The following is a 12,744-nucleotide window of genomic DNA, read 5'->3' as shown; positions in this document are numbered from 1 at the left end:
TGGTGTTTGTCAGCCCCTTGGTATCAGCCTTGGAGAGGGGCCACACCGCTTCGCTACAAAAAGAAAGAGATGATTTCCTTCCTTCCAGGGTTGTTTAGTGTTTGCAAATTACATCCAAATCCTTGAATAAAGTCTCTGTAAGTGCAAAGTGATGTGAAGTTATCTGGGTTTAAGCTGTTTGTGTCCAAGAGGGAAAATATGATTTTTTAAGCATCTTTCTAAATATTCTTAAAATATAATTGAGTTGAATTTGCTTGATATAATACCTGTATAGGCCATATATTACAGTACTTTTTGACTGGAACGATGAGGTGAACTCTTTTTATTATGTTTTCTAAGATGAATACTTAGCTTATTTCCTTTCAAAAGACAAGTGAAATTTTGAATTTATCTTGTCCTAGAGAAATGTATATTTTTCCAACTCCAAGGAAAGGTGAACTCACTCTTGCAAGAAAAGCCACTTTTAATCTTTACCTTTCACTATTTGTAATGTTCACCATTTTTATGTCTGGGGAAAAATGTGAAATTATTAAATAAGCAATATAATATGAATAAGAAAAGAGAAATATAATACAGTAAATTTAAACTATTTTGTTTTAATAAATTACAAATACCTCCGGAGTTTTTAAAAAACAAAAAAATAGAAAATAACTTGACACCTCAAAGCCCTGGTTTACACTACAAACTTTATGTCCACGAGCGATGCAGCTATACCAACTGAACTCCCGGTATTGATAGTGCTTCTCCCATCAACATAGCTACCGCCTCCCGGGGAGGTGGAATACTCACACAGATGGAGAAACTCTTCTGTCAGCATACGTAAGCGCTACAGCAGCACAGCTGCACCAGTGTAAGTGTTAATTCACAAGAGCTTAATACTGACTCTACTGTGCAATAGCATGTGAGCCTGTTCTTAGCAGTTGTAACATGTCTTTGTACGTGTTGACTTGCCTTGGGTCTATTTTTCTGTGTTTTTTGGTCCACGTTCTCCAGAGGAGGGGAAGAGAGAATAGCACTTGAAACAGAAGCTTGAATTTTAATCATACCCAGTAGTTCATCCTAATTCAGTCTAAAACCAAGCTTGCTGTATTTTGGATGGTAAATAAAGATCCTTCTCTTAGACAGAAGAAATTAAAAATTTGCCAATAAAACTGAATAGGGGAATGGAGAGGCTGTTGAGCAGGTGAATGAAGAGGAAAGAACCAGCAGTATGAGCAGAAAGGGAGTATCTGAGCCTTGTGAGAGAAACCAATTCATTTTATTTTATAATTGTTTTCCTTTTTCTTTCTTTGGTTAGGTCTTATTACTGCTAATAATTTGTTTATGGGAGCATCTACTGTATGGAGGTGCTTTCTAGACAATCAAAAAAGAGGGTGGTGCCAGTCCTAAAGAGGTCACAATGGAAAGATAGGCAGACAAGTAGACAGAGATTAGGAGGAGTGGGAAAACATACGTCTTACTTACACGTGGCAACATAAGTTCACAGTACACAAGTATGACTGAAGTGGGTCTTCAAGGGGATGTAAATGTGGAGAGGATGGAGGCGTTGCAAATGAGCTCTGGAAGGCCCTGTCTGTGCAAGGGGAAAACACTTAGCTGTGTTTGTGCAAAGCTAACAAACTGTGGAAAATAGGAATGTTGGCAGAGTAGGGAGGAGGGGACAATGCAAAGTGAGACATGCTCAGATCAGAAGGGAGGGACAGAGTTATGTAGAGCTTTGGAGTTGGTGATGACAAATTTAAATTTGATACAATAGCAAATGTGGAGCCAAGGAAGGGATTTAAAGAGGGGCATGGCATGATCAAAATCACGAGCAAGGAAAATGTGTAGTATTTTGTCTGGACTGGACGTATTGATTTTAGGGAAGCCAAAGAAGAGGATGTTGCATTAGTTAAGGCAGGATATAATGAGGGCCTGAACTAGAGATATAGATGTAGGAATAGAAATTAATGGACAGATCTTAGAGATGTTGAGGAGGAAAAAGTGATGAAATTTTAGATATGCACTGAATATGTCAGGCATGGAAGAGGGAGTCAAAAATACCCTGTAAATTACATGGCTGGATGATGTGGAGGAGGAGGATGGTGTTGAAAGTGATAGAGAAGTGTGGAGCTCTTAGAAAATAGATTAGATGTGACTAATTCAGAAAATTGTACAGGGACTTCTGTAAAGAACTCTGCAATTATTTCAATTTCTCTATCTGCCAATTGTAGGGTTTTATTCATTTAAGCTTTTCTATAATTTTGTAGGCAGTAAATAAGCTATTTGGGGATGTGTACAACCTAAGAAAATTCAGAAAGTCTAATATGTGTCCATGGCAACATGTTTAATTGTTAAATTATAATCTAATTAAACATATGGATAAATGCTTGTGAAGAACTGCATGCTTATTTGGCTAGAGCAGGGAGCTGGAAGTCCTGGCTGTTCTTAGCCCTGCCACTGACTTGAGACTGTAGGAATCTAGAGGAGGAGTATAATGAGAGTTTACCTCTCTGGGGTATGGAGGCTCCATTAACATTTGTAACACACTTTAATATTTAATAAAACTTCTTTTAAAACGCAATATCGATGTACTTAACCTTTTCTTTCTTTTTTTCCTAGTTACGATTACCTCAACTGGAGAAAAAGGTAGGAAACATATATTACTCATCCTCAATAAATAAATGAAAAGTTTTATAAATAGGAAAGTTGCCTACTTCTTGTCTCCTTAATATAAATGTACAGTGTGTTTCTGATGTATAATTCACACCTACTTACCAATGTAATTTTGTCTGATTTTATGTTTAAACTCTCTAGAGTGAACAGATGGATACAGAGAGGGCAAATGTAGGGAGGCAGGATCCATCAAGCTCTTAGTGCACAAGCTTGGGATGATCACATTACCTGTGAGCAGTGGAACCATAACTTAGTTATGCAACTCTTTCAAAACAAGTGATGGGGGGGATCATTGCACCAGACTCACATCATGTTTTCTATATACTACTTAATGTGTGCTATGTGGGTCTTTTTTATTTCTGATTTTCCCCCTTGTTTTTAAAGTGTATTTTTATATGGTTACCATATTATTGCTATCGGCTATGGATATGTCAGTTGCAGAGTAAAATCAGTCATATGATTACTGAAATTCTGGAGTTAACATAGTGATGGTTCTGACCATATTTGTTGTGTATATGTATTATATTACACCGAAATAACTAGAAAAAAACCTATGTTGAAAGAACATTATTAAGGTTGCAAAGTCAATCACCCAAAAGTTAGTAAATGCCAGAATTAAACTTGCCCATTCAACCTTAAGTCCCCTTATGTGTATGCGTTACCATACACACTTTCATTGCATGATTACATGCTATTTTTTCCTATGGGACCCCTGCCACATTTACGTCACAGGATGGAGATGCTCTGGGGCTCAATCAGGGTTGTGTAGGGAAGCATGACTCCTACCTCATTTGTTGCAGAAATTAGAAAGTGTGTGGTGAATGAGGCAGGAGAGGATAATCTCACGATTAAAGCAGCTGAATGCTGCTTTGGATGATTAGATTTTATCCTTGCTTCTGCCACAGAGTTCCTATGTGATGGACAAGTCATGTCAACCAAACTTTTCACAGGTGGTCAATAATCGTGTGGTCCTCATTTTCTGGGAGCCTGACTTGAGACCCTGCAATCCAATATGCAGAGGTGCTGAGCACTCACAGCTGCTACTGAGGTCAATAGGAGCTGTGCTTTGAACATATAAAGTGCTGTATAATGCTAAGTACTCTGAAAAATCAGGTCCTAAGCATCTCAAATTGGGCATACAAAATTAATGAATCTGTTTTACCTTTAATCCTTCTGTGCCTTGGTTCACCTTCTATAAAATGGACATAATTCCCTCACCTCATGGGGGCATTGCGAAAATACATTTGTGAAGCACTCTGATACTGTAGTGGTTAGCATCATAGAAAAACCCAGGAGGAAGTTAATAATTCTGTCTTCAGAGCAGGGTTGGAATACTGTACAGTAAATAAGACGGGGCGCCCACACATTGGACAGTGAAGATAAAACAAAATATTGAATAGCTGCCCATTAAATGAGCACTGTCCACCCTGTGCACTGTGGGAAGCTGGGGTCCTGTGGAGAGGTAGCATGTGTTCATGTAATTGAAGACTTTATAATAATGCATATGCACAACGGGGATGAATTAAAATTGCACAGGTAACCTTAATTCTGGCATTTCTAAACTTTTGAGTGCTTGACTTCGCAACCTTAATTGTGTTCTTTGAAAATATTTTGTACTGTGTAATTTCCTACCAAAAAAGCAAAATGAAAAAACAAAAATTCCATCATATGGCATCATGTGAAACCCTCATGAGTCATCAGCCAGGTTTGAACTTTTAGATTTACTGCCCAGGCCTTTGCCAGTTGACCTAAAGGAGTAAATGACAACACTAGTATGTTATCCACATCTCCTTCTAGTGCTGGTCCACTTTGCCAATGGGTTTCACATATATTTGCTGACAGCAGAGGGGAATGATGAGACTGAGCAAGCGTGGATTCCGTTTCAGGCTCTGGAGAGTAATGTACTCTAATGGGCACAGACTCTTCTGCCCATTCCCTCCAAACTTGTCCTCTTCTGCTTTGTCCCCTCAAATTCATTCCTGCCTCTACCCCACTACTGGCTCCTTCTCCCAGTCCTATTGCCCTCACCTAGTCAATCCCAGTCTCCACTCCTCAGGTTTTTCATCCCAGTCCTAATCTCGTTGCCCATTAAATCCTAGTCTGATCCCTCCAATCTCCTGCTTCCAGTCTTCCTGCCCTGCAAATCCCAGTTCCCTCTTCAGTTCCCCAGTCTCTCTCTCTCCTTTTCCCCCAGCCTCTAGTTGCCAGTATCTTCTGCCCTCATTCCCTCTCCCCTTTGGTCCCCAATGTCCTTCCCTGAGCTTCTCTTCCAGACAGTCATCTTCTCCCCCAGCTTCTTGTCCCAGTCTTTGTCCAGCCAATTCTAGTTTTCACCCCTGCATCCTGACTCCTTCTCAGATCTATCTCTCCTTCCTCCCATTCCACTGGTTCCCATTCTTCTTGTCCTCCCATTCTCAATATCCCAAGCAGTGGAACTTTATGCTTTGTGGTTTTTCACAGTTCTTTGTGGAAGAACCACTCTTTCAAATGTGAAAATATCCTTTCAAAGGCAAATTCCTAAGTTAGGTAGAAATAGTTCTAGCAAACTTGCTCTGCTATAGCATGTGGTGTGTGCTAAATAGCCCCAGTAACCAGGCTTAGAGGGTCATTTAGCTCACTGGGTTAAAATTTCTTTGCTCACAAAACTTCTAGTCACACTCATTGCCAGCTTCTGCTCTAAAATTCATGATAAGCAGTTGTTTTGCTCGTGATATTCATCAGTCACGGTGGTGGTCTGGAGCATGGAGTTGACTTGTGAGTAGACTTGGGTAAGTGCCCTTTTAAAAAATATAACATAGCTTTGCAAATTTTTTTTCAAGGTTATAAAACTGTTGGGCTAGATCATATCTCCAGGAGACACAGGCCTTGGCCTCCTGTGTGTCCCCTAGGAGCTGCAGGATTATGGAGTGAACTGGTAGCTCGTTCCCTGTGGGGGAGCATGCGGAAGAAACACTGAAAGGATCTTCATGGCATCAACCTCCTCCTTGATCCCTTACAGTTGATGGGGTGATCTGGCCAGTTTTTTAGTCCAAAACAGACTGTAAGATCTTCAAGGCAAGGACTGTCTCAATATGTTTACGTGCAGTGCCTAGCAAAATGGAACTCCAAGTTTAGTTGGGGTCTCTGAGGGGTTGTCCACAACCGGGATTGCCTTGCTGTTAGTGTGACACTTCTTGTCCAGGGGGAAAAACAAAGTCTTTTCTTTCTTCATTTTTTTTTTTACGCACAGCCGAGTAAAGAGGAAAAGCCAAAAGGTTTCTAAAAGCTAAAATTTAACAAATGAAAAGGAGAGTTAACAACCCATTAACAGACAGGTAAAGGCTGAAGGAATTGAGGATGGTTAGTCCGCATGCTCTGACTAACCCAGTTTCACTCTGGGACATGACCACTATCGATACAGAGTCCTCCCCTTCTGTCTTTCGTGGGTCCCAAGAGTATTTTCCAAAGTTCTTTATATGGTGGCTGTCCATCTACAATCACAAGGGATAATGATCTATCCTTACCTGGACGATTGTCTCCTCAGAGCCCGATTGCTTCAGGAGGCTCGTCAAGCCACCAAGGCCACAATACACTTGTTCATAGAACTGGGTCTACAGATCAGTTCCCAGAAAGTCAACCCTCACATCCGTGTAACACCTGGAATTCATAGGGATCGACCTAGACATGCTACAGGTCAAAGCCTTCCTACTTCAAGACTGTTTCTATCCCGGGTCTCACTTATAGACACAGCTCAATGTAGCCCTCAAATGCCAGCCACAATCTGCCTCCAATTCCTGGTATATAGCAGCAAGTATGGTGGTGATTCCGTACACCAGACTATACATGTGATGCCAACAGCTGTGGTTCAGTTCGGTTTACAGGCCAAACAGAGACAGTCTGGACAAACCCCTGTCACTGCCCACCGGAATCAAGAACTCCCTAGATAGTGGAAGAACATGGCCAATGCATGCAAAGGGGTCCCCTTTTTACAGGCATCATCTTCTTCGCTCTTTACCACTGACAAATCCCTCATAGGATGGGGCGTGCATTTAAACTGTCTTGTAAGACAAGGCAAATGGTCGCCTGTAGATATATCCTTGCCCATCAATCTTTTCGGATTGAGCGCAGTCAGGAATGCCTGTGCCCATTTCCTCCCTGAGATAGCAAGGTTACATACAAAATCCTAACAGACAATATAGCCTGCATGTATTATATCAACCATTAGAAAGGGGCCAGATCACTCTGCCTATGCACAGGGGCTATGGAACTGGTACATCTCTCACAATGTCACCTTGTCCACGGCTTACCTCTCGGGCACGTAAAACTCATTAGCGGACATGCTGAGTCGCAAATTCCAACATGACCATGAGTGGGAGATGCACCTGTCAGTACTCCACAATTTGTTCACATGGTGGGGAATGTCGTTTACAGACCTGTTGCCACTTAGCAGAACAAGAAGTATCCACGATACTGTTCTAGGATGGGGATCAGACAGCACTCTCTGGATGATGCCCTCCTCCCATGAGACAAGGACCTTCACAGGACACCTTCCCTCCATTTTCTCTTCTGCTGAAGGTCCTGCTAAAGATGAAGTATGGAGCTTATGTAATTTTGATTGCTCCCACGTGGCCAAGACAGACCTGGTACCCTTACGTGATGCAACTTGCGATGTTCCCACCAAGCTCCCTTCCAGCTACTCCTCACCTTTTCTCAGGACAGAGGGCGTACCATATATCCCAACATGGCGATCCTTCGCCTCAAAGCATAGCTCCTCAGTGGCTCTAGCATCTACAAAACTCCGAGGAAGTACAAGAGGTTCTACTACACAGTAGAAAGTCCTTCACACGACTCACTTACCTGCAGAAATGGTCCTGGTTCCAGATTTGGTGCACGTCCCAACAAATCTCTCCAGTGACAGTAACTCTTCCACATATTCTGGAATATGCCCTGACCCTTAAAAAATGGGGGTTATCCCTAAGCTCTCTCAGGGTCTGCTTAGCAGCTATCACAGCATTTCACCAACCTGTAGAGTGGTACTCAGTACTATTGCACCCTACCACTAAAAAGTACCTTAAGGGAATAACAAACCTCTTCCCTCAACCTCAGCTTTCTGCTCCCTTGTGGGACTTGAACCTCGTGCCTAAAGGGCTGAACAGGCCCCTTTTGAACCTATGGCCTCCTGTTCACTAGCATACCTATTGATGAAAACAGTTTTTCTGATAGCAATTACCTCAGCTAGAAGAATAGGAGAAATAGCAGCTCTGATGGCGCATCCCCCATACATAGTGTTCGTCCCACAAAGTTACACTCAGGCCGCATTCCAGGTTCATCACTGTAAGAGTGGAGTGTAGTGGCGTATCCATAGGGACACTGCTCAAAGAAGAAGTTACTCACCTTGTGCAGTAATGATGGTTTTTGAGATGTGTAGCCCTGTGGGTGCTCCACTTCCTGTCCTCCTCCCCTCCACTACCCTTATGACTCTGTGAGAGAGAAGGAACTGAGGATGGTTAACCCCCATGTGCTGGCTAACTTTGTTGCACAGCATGAGGAGAGGAAGCACATGTGTGGGCCCAACAGACACTGCTACTGAAGTTCTCCGATCAGCAGCTCATGAACACACACACACCTATAATGGAGCACTCATAGGGAGACACATCTCAAGGAACCATCATTACTGCACAAGATGATTAACTTCTTCCATGTTTCAGCAGATTTCCTTGCTTGATGTGATGTCATTGGTACAGGATAGGTAGGCACTGCATTTGAATTTGAGCCAGCCATCCAAACAGGACTGGTTGTCTTGGGACTTATGAGAAAAGAAAAAAGCTTAATGAATTATGAGGTTGATGATACACTCTCAGCCTGGCTGTTGAAGACACTTAGCATGTGTTGATGATGATTTGCATTCGTATTGTACCTTTAATTCTATAGCAATTCATAAGCAACTCTCATACAGCAGCAATTTGGGATGAAGTGAAATTTGATCAATAACACCAGCACAATTCTCTCCTTTTTTCCTGAAAAATGCCATATTATCTTTAAGGTTTATGCAAACCACGATTTTGAGGGCTCACATGAAAGATCATGTGTAAAATAAACTGCATGGAATTCAATTGATCTAACTTGGAAGAATGAAGAGCTGAATAGAACATGGTGTAATTTGTACCTATAGTCCCAGGAAATCTAGGTATTTAAGACCTGATCCTCAGATCACTGAGCAGCTCCTTCCTTTCCTATGGTTGAACATATATTTACAGATTATCCTTAAAAAAAGCCCTGATAGAGGAGAAACCTTGCTTGTTTTTCATCTTCCCACTTTTCTTTGAAGAAACAACAAAACAAGTCTGATTTGCATGAAAACATTCACACTTAGATCTTGATATAAAATAGAAAACCTTTATTTGAACTGTATAGCTCTTGTAGTCAGTTTTTTTTTAGTTATTCTTTGTCTGTTGCACCAGTAGAAAAATGAGGCACTACTAGGGCTAAATAATCCCAGGTCTTCACAGTTTGGAATTTCTTGTGTAGATTTATGATCCTTAGGATGGGTCATAGCCCTAACTTTCTCTCTCTCAACATGATCATTTAAAGATCTATCCTTTCTCTAATGTGAGTGTCTTTATAGATAATGGAACTAAATGCCTGAACTATCTCTTGTTTTTTGTGTTGCTTTTTCCTCTCCTAATTTGACTCTTTTTAAACATGTGAATTGTTTTGGATCTGATATACTATCACATAAAAACCAGTAGACCCTAACCTATATGCATGCAAGGCTCTAATGATAACCACACAAGGAAATCTAGAGTGGTGTGGTGTCATGAGTGTCTCTGGGTGTGCATGTCTATCAAGTTTCCCAAAGTTGCTTTCTCTTTCTGAAGATTATCACAAGAGAAAAAAAATTTTATTAATCAAATTGTGCCTCTGTTCTCCCACATGTTTTGATTCTGTAATACAGGTTATTAGAAAACCTACTAAATGTAAGTGGTAAGTGCATTTGTTTGGTGCAGTGAAAATTCCGTGTGGGTTTCTGTAGAGTTCATTCTATCACTCTTGGACCCCTCATCAGTGTAACCCTTCCTTGAGCTGAAGAAGATTTCATATGGATTCCTTAAAAGCCTCTGCACTGCTGAGTGGTGCAAGACCTTCTCTTTCTCAGGCACTCAGCTACTGCTTCTTTAGTACTGCCAGTACCTGTTACATTAATTAACAAAATCTGAGCAGGAGACCTGAATACGTTCCCCTTCCACTTGTCAGTTCACTGTTACTAGACTACTCAGTCTGCCAACTTACATTTGTGCAATGAAGACAGCAGAAATAACTCTGCCAGTCCCTTTAGTTGACTTCACTTCTGTTAGTTAAAATGCTGTTATACTTGCAGATTTTTCTTGCACTTCAAACAAAATTAGACTTTATGGTTATGATTTTCCCTGCTAGTTGGTGCTGGGATTTTTTTTGCTTTTTCCCTTCATTCCTCTGGTTTGTACTTACAAGAAAATAAACAGACCTTAATAGAAAACTAGCTGATGCTTATTTATGCTTGGAGCCGGTACAAGGATCTTTGAAGGGTTGCCCTCAATGAGTCCTGTTGCTGCTGCCTGTGCAGGTAGGGTGGGATGTAGAAGGAAGCTGCTGAACCTGGTGTCTTCCACCCCCTCTTTGCCCCAAGAGGCGCCTGCTTGCTACAATCCCTGTCCCAACAGCAGCAGTAACAGCAGCATGTGAGGCAGGATAGAGAGGCAGGTGCCTGTTCAGCATTGGGTCAACCACCAAAAGACAGGACACTAATCCTGCTGCATGTCAGACAGTGGCAGCTGGACCCTCTGGGCAGGACACTCAAAAGGCTCCTGTTCCCCTTGAAGCGTACAGCACCAGAGGGCTCACCTTCAGCTTCCAGTGCTGTATGACATAGAAATCCTAGAATTGTATGGCTGGAAGGGACCTCAAGAGGTCATCTAGCCCAGTCCCCTGTGCTGAGAAAGGAATAAGTATACGTAGTTCATCCGTGACAGCTGTTTGTCTAACCTGTTCTAAAAGAACCTCCCAGTGATGGGGATTCCACAGCCTCCTTAGGTAACCTGTACCAGTGCTTAACTATCCTTGTAATTAGAACATTTCTCCTAATGTTTAACCTAAATCTCCCTTGCTGCAGATTAAGCCCATTATTTCTTGTGTACCTTCAGTGGACATGGAGAACAATTGACCACCAGCCTCTTTATAACAGGCTTCAACGTATTTGAAAACTCTTATCAGGTGCTGTTTCCTTCCATCCCCCCCACCCGCCCCCCAAACTTTCCTAGAATAAACAAGCCCAGTTCTTTCCTCATAAGTCAGGCTTTCTAAACCTTTTATCATTTTTGTTGCTCTCTTCTGGAGACTCTCCAATTCAGTGGTTCCCAACCTTTTTGGCTCGAGGGCCACAGATATAATTTTTACAACCCTGAAAGGTCACCAGTCTCCGCCAGCAGCTTCTTCCACCCCCTCCACTGCAGCCAGATGGAAGGATTTCAGTGAGGAGGCTGCCTCCGTGCTAATCTCCCATCTCCTTGGCTGCAGCAGGGAAATCACACACGTCCTGCAGCCCTGTGTGCTACACCTGGGTCTCTAGGCAGTGGCTCCCTTCTGCAGCCAGGAGGATAGGGGATCAGTCCTCCCCTCTCTCTGGCTCCAGCAGGGACCCCAAGGCCTATGGACCCAGAAGAGTACTTTGCCGTGCTCCCTGCTTCAGCCAGGGGGAAGGGAGCACTGATCTCCCATCCCCTTGGCTGCAGCAAGACGCCTACACCAGTCTTGTAGCGCTGCGGCAACATGCTCCACCTGGGTCCTTAGCCAGCGGCTCCCTTCTGCAGCCAGTGGGAGGGGAGCAGTGGGTCACTTTTGGCCCTTCAGCCACGGGTTGGGAACCACTGCTCCAATTTGTCCGCATCTTTCTTAAAGTGTGATGTCCAAAATTGGACCCACTACTCCATCTGAGGCTTCACTAGTGCCAAATAAAAGTGGAACAGTTACCTCCTTGTGTCTAACATATGTTACTCCTGTTAATACAACCCAGAATAGTGTTTTCCTTTTTTGCAACAGCATTGCACTACTGACTCATATTCAGTTTGTGAGTCACTATACCCCTCACCCCAATCCTTTGCTGCTGCCTACCCAGTTATTCCCCATTTTGTATTTGTACATTTGATTTTTCCATTTTAGGTGTACTACTTTGTACTTGTCTTTATTGAATTCATTTTATTAATTTCAGACCTTCTCCAATTTATAAAGATCATTTTGAAATCTAATCCTGTCCTCCAAAGTGCTTGCAATCCTCCCAGCTTGGTGTCTGTCATCTGAAGAGTTCTCCATCTTCCTGATTTCATCACTTTGGCAAGAAGTCTAGACCGCTTTCTCTTTCTGCTAGCACTGCCACAAATTTCTGCCCTTATTGCTACTAACTGCTGTCTGTAATACCATCTATTATTGCTTATTTGCATTGCAGTAGTGCCTAGAGGCCCCTATAAGGGCTTAAGGCCTGAGAGAGAGGGAGAGGGGGAGAGAGAGAGAGAGAGAGAGAGAGTGTGTGTGCACTAGAGCCCTCCTCCCCAAAGAACTTGCATTTTAAGTGTAATCTTATATTTTTACTTAACTCCCTATTATTAAGATAGTTTAGTTGTGCTCTGCCCTCATGCATCCATCACTTCCTATTTCCGCTCCCCACTATATTTGAGTACCACTAGCTCTATTCCATGAGTGTTAAAATCGTTCTAGCCTTTCTCTAAGGCAAAGGGAGGTAGGGGCAGGGGCAGAAGGACCCTGTGATGGAAAAACCCTGAGAACAGCCAACCTCACAATAAAGCTTAGGTTTAAGGTTCATGTTGTGTGCAACAACATAATCCCCAAAGGGGGCAAGAAGGTAAATGTGGACCATATCCAGTGTGTATGTACGTTGTTTGGAGCAGATGGAAGTGCCGCAAGCTTTCAGTCTATTTCATGTCATCCTTGAAACATTAAATATAGCTTCTTAAATGTTTATTTCTATATCAGCATGGCAAAGTAGGTCAAGCTCCCCCTAAACCCCATAAATGTTTGATGTTACTTCCTCTTTTAAAGAGGTTTGTTGCCTGTCTCCAC

The 12,744-nt window shown here is 42.4% G+C and overlaps 1 protein-coding gene across 3 annotated transcripts in view; it reads left to right on the top strand.

Moving 5' to 3' along the window:
- ZDHHC20 (zinc finger DHHC-type palmitoyltransferase 20) overlaps positions 1 to 12,744 on the top strand; it is a 65,876-nt gene that overhangs the window by 23,349 nt on the left and 29,783 nt on the right. For all 3 annotated transcript variants that reach the window (XM_067562864.1, XM_067562863.1, XM_067562862.1), the window contains exon 2: positions 2,602 to 2,628. In XM_067562864.1, the coding sequence (XP_067418965.1) occupies positions 2,602 to 2,628 (27 nt within the window). The remainder of the gene's footprint in view (positions 1 to 2,601; positions 2,629 to 12,744) is intronic.

This window comes from Emydura macquarii, unplaced genomic scaffold (assembly GCF_026122565.2).
Source record: "Emydura macquarii macquarii isolate MOO-44397 ecotype Brisbane River unplaced genomic scaffold, CSIRO-AGI_Emac_v2 contig_2473, whole genome shotgun sequence".
NCBI lineage: Eukaryota > Metazoa > Chordata > Testudines > Chelidae > Emydura > Emydura macquarii.
Note: the sequence above shows the minus strand (reverse complement) of the source record. Positions and strands in the feature narration are given on the sequence as shown.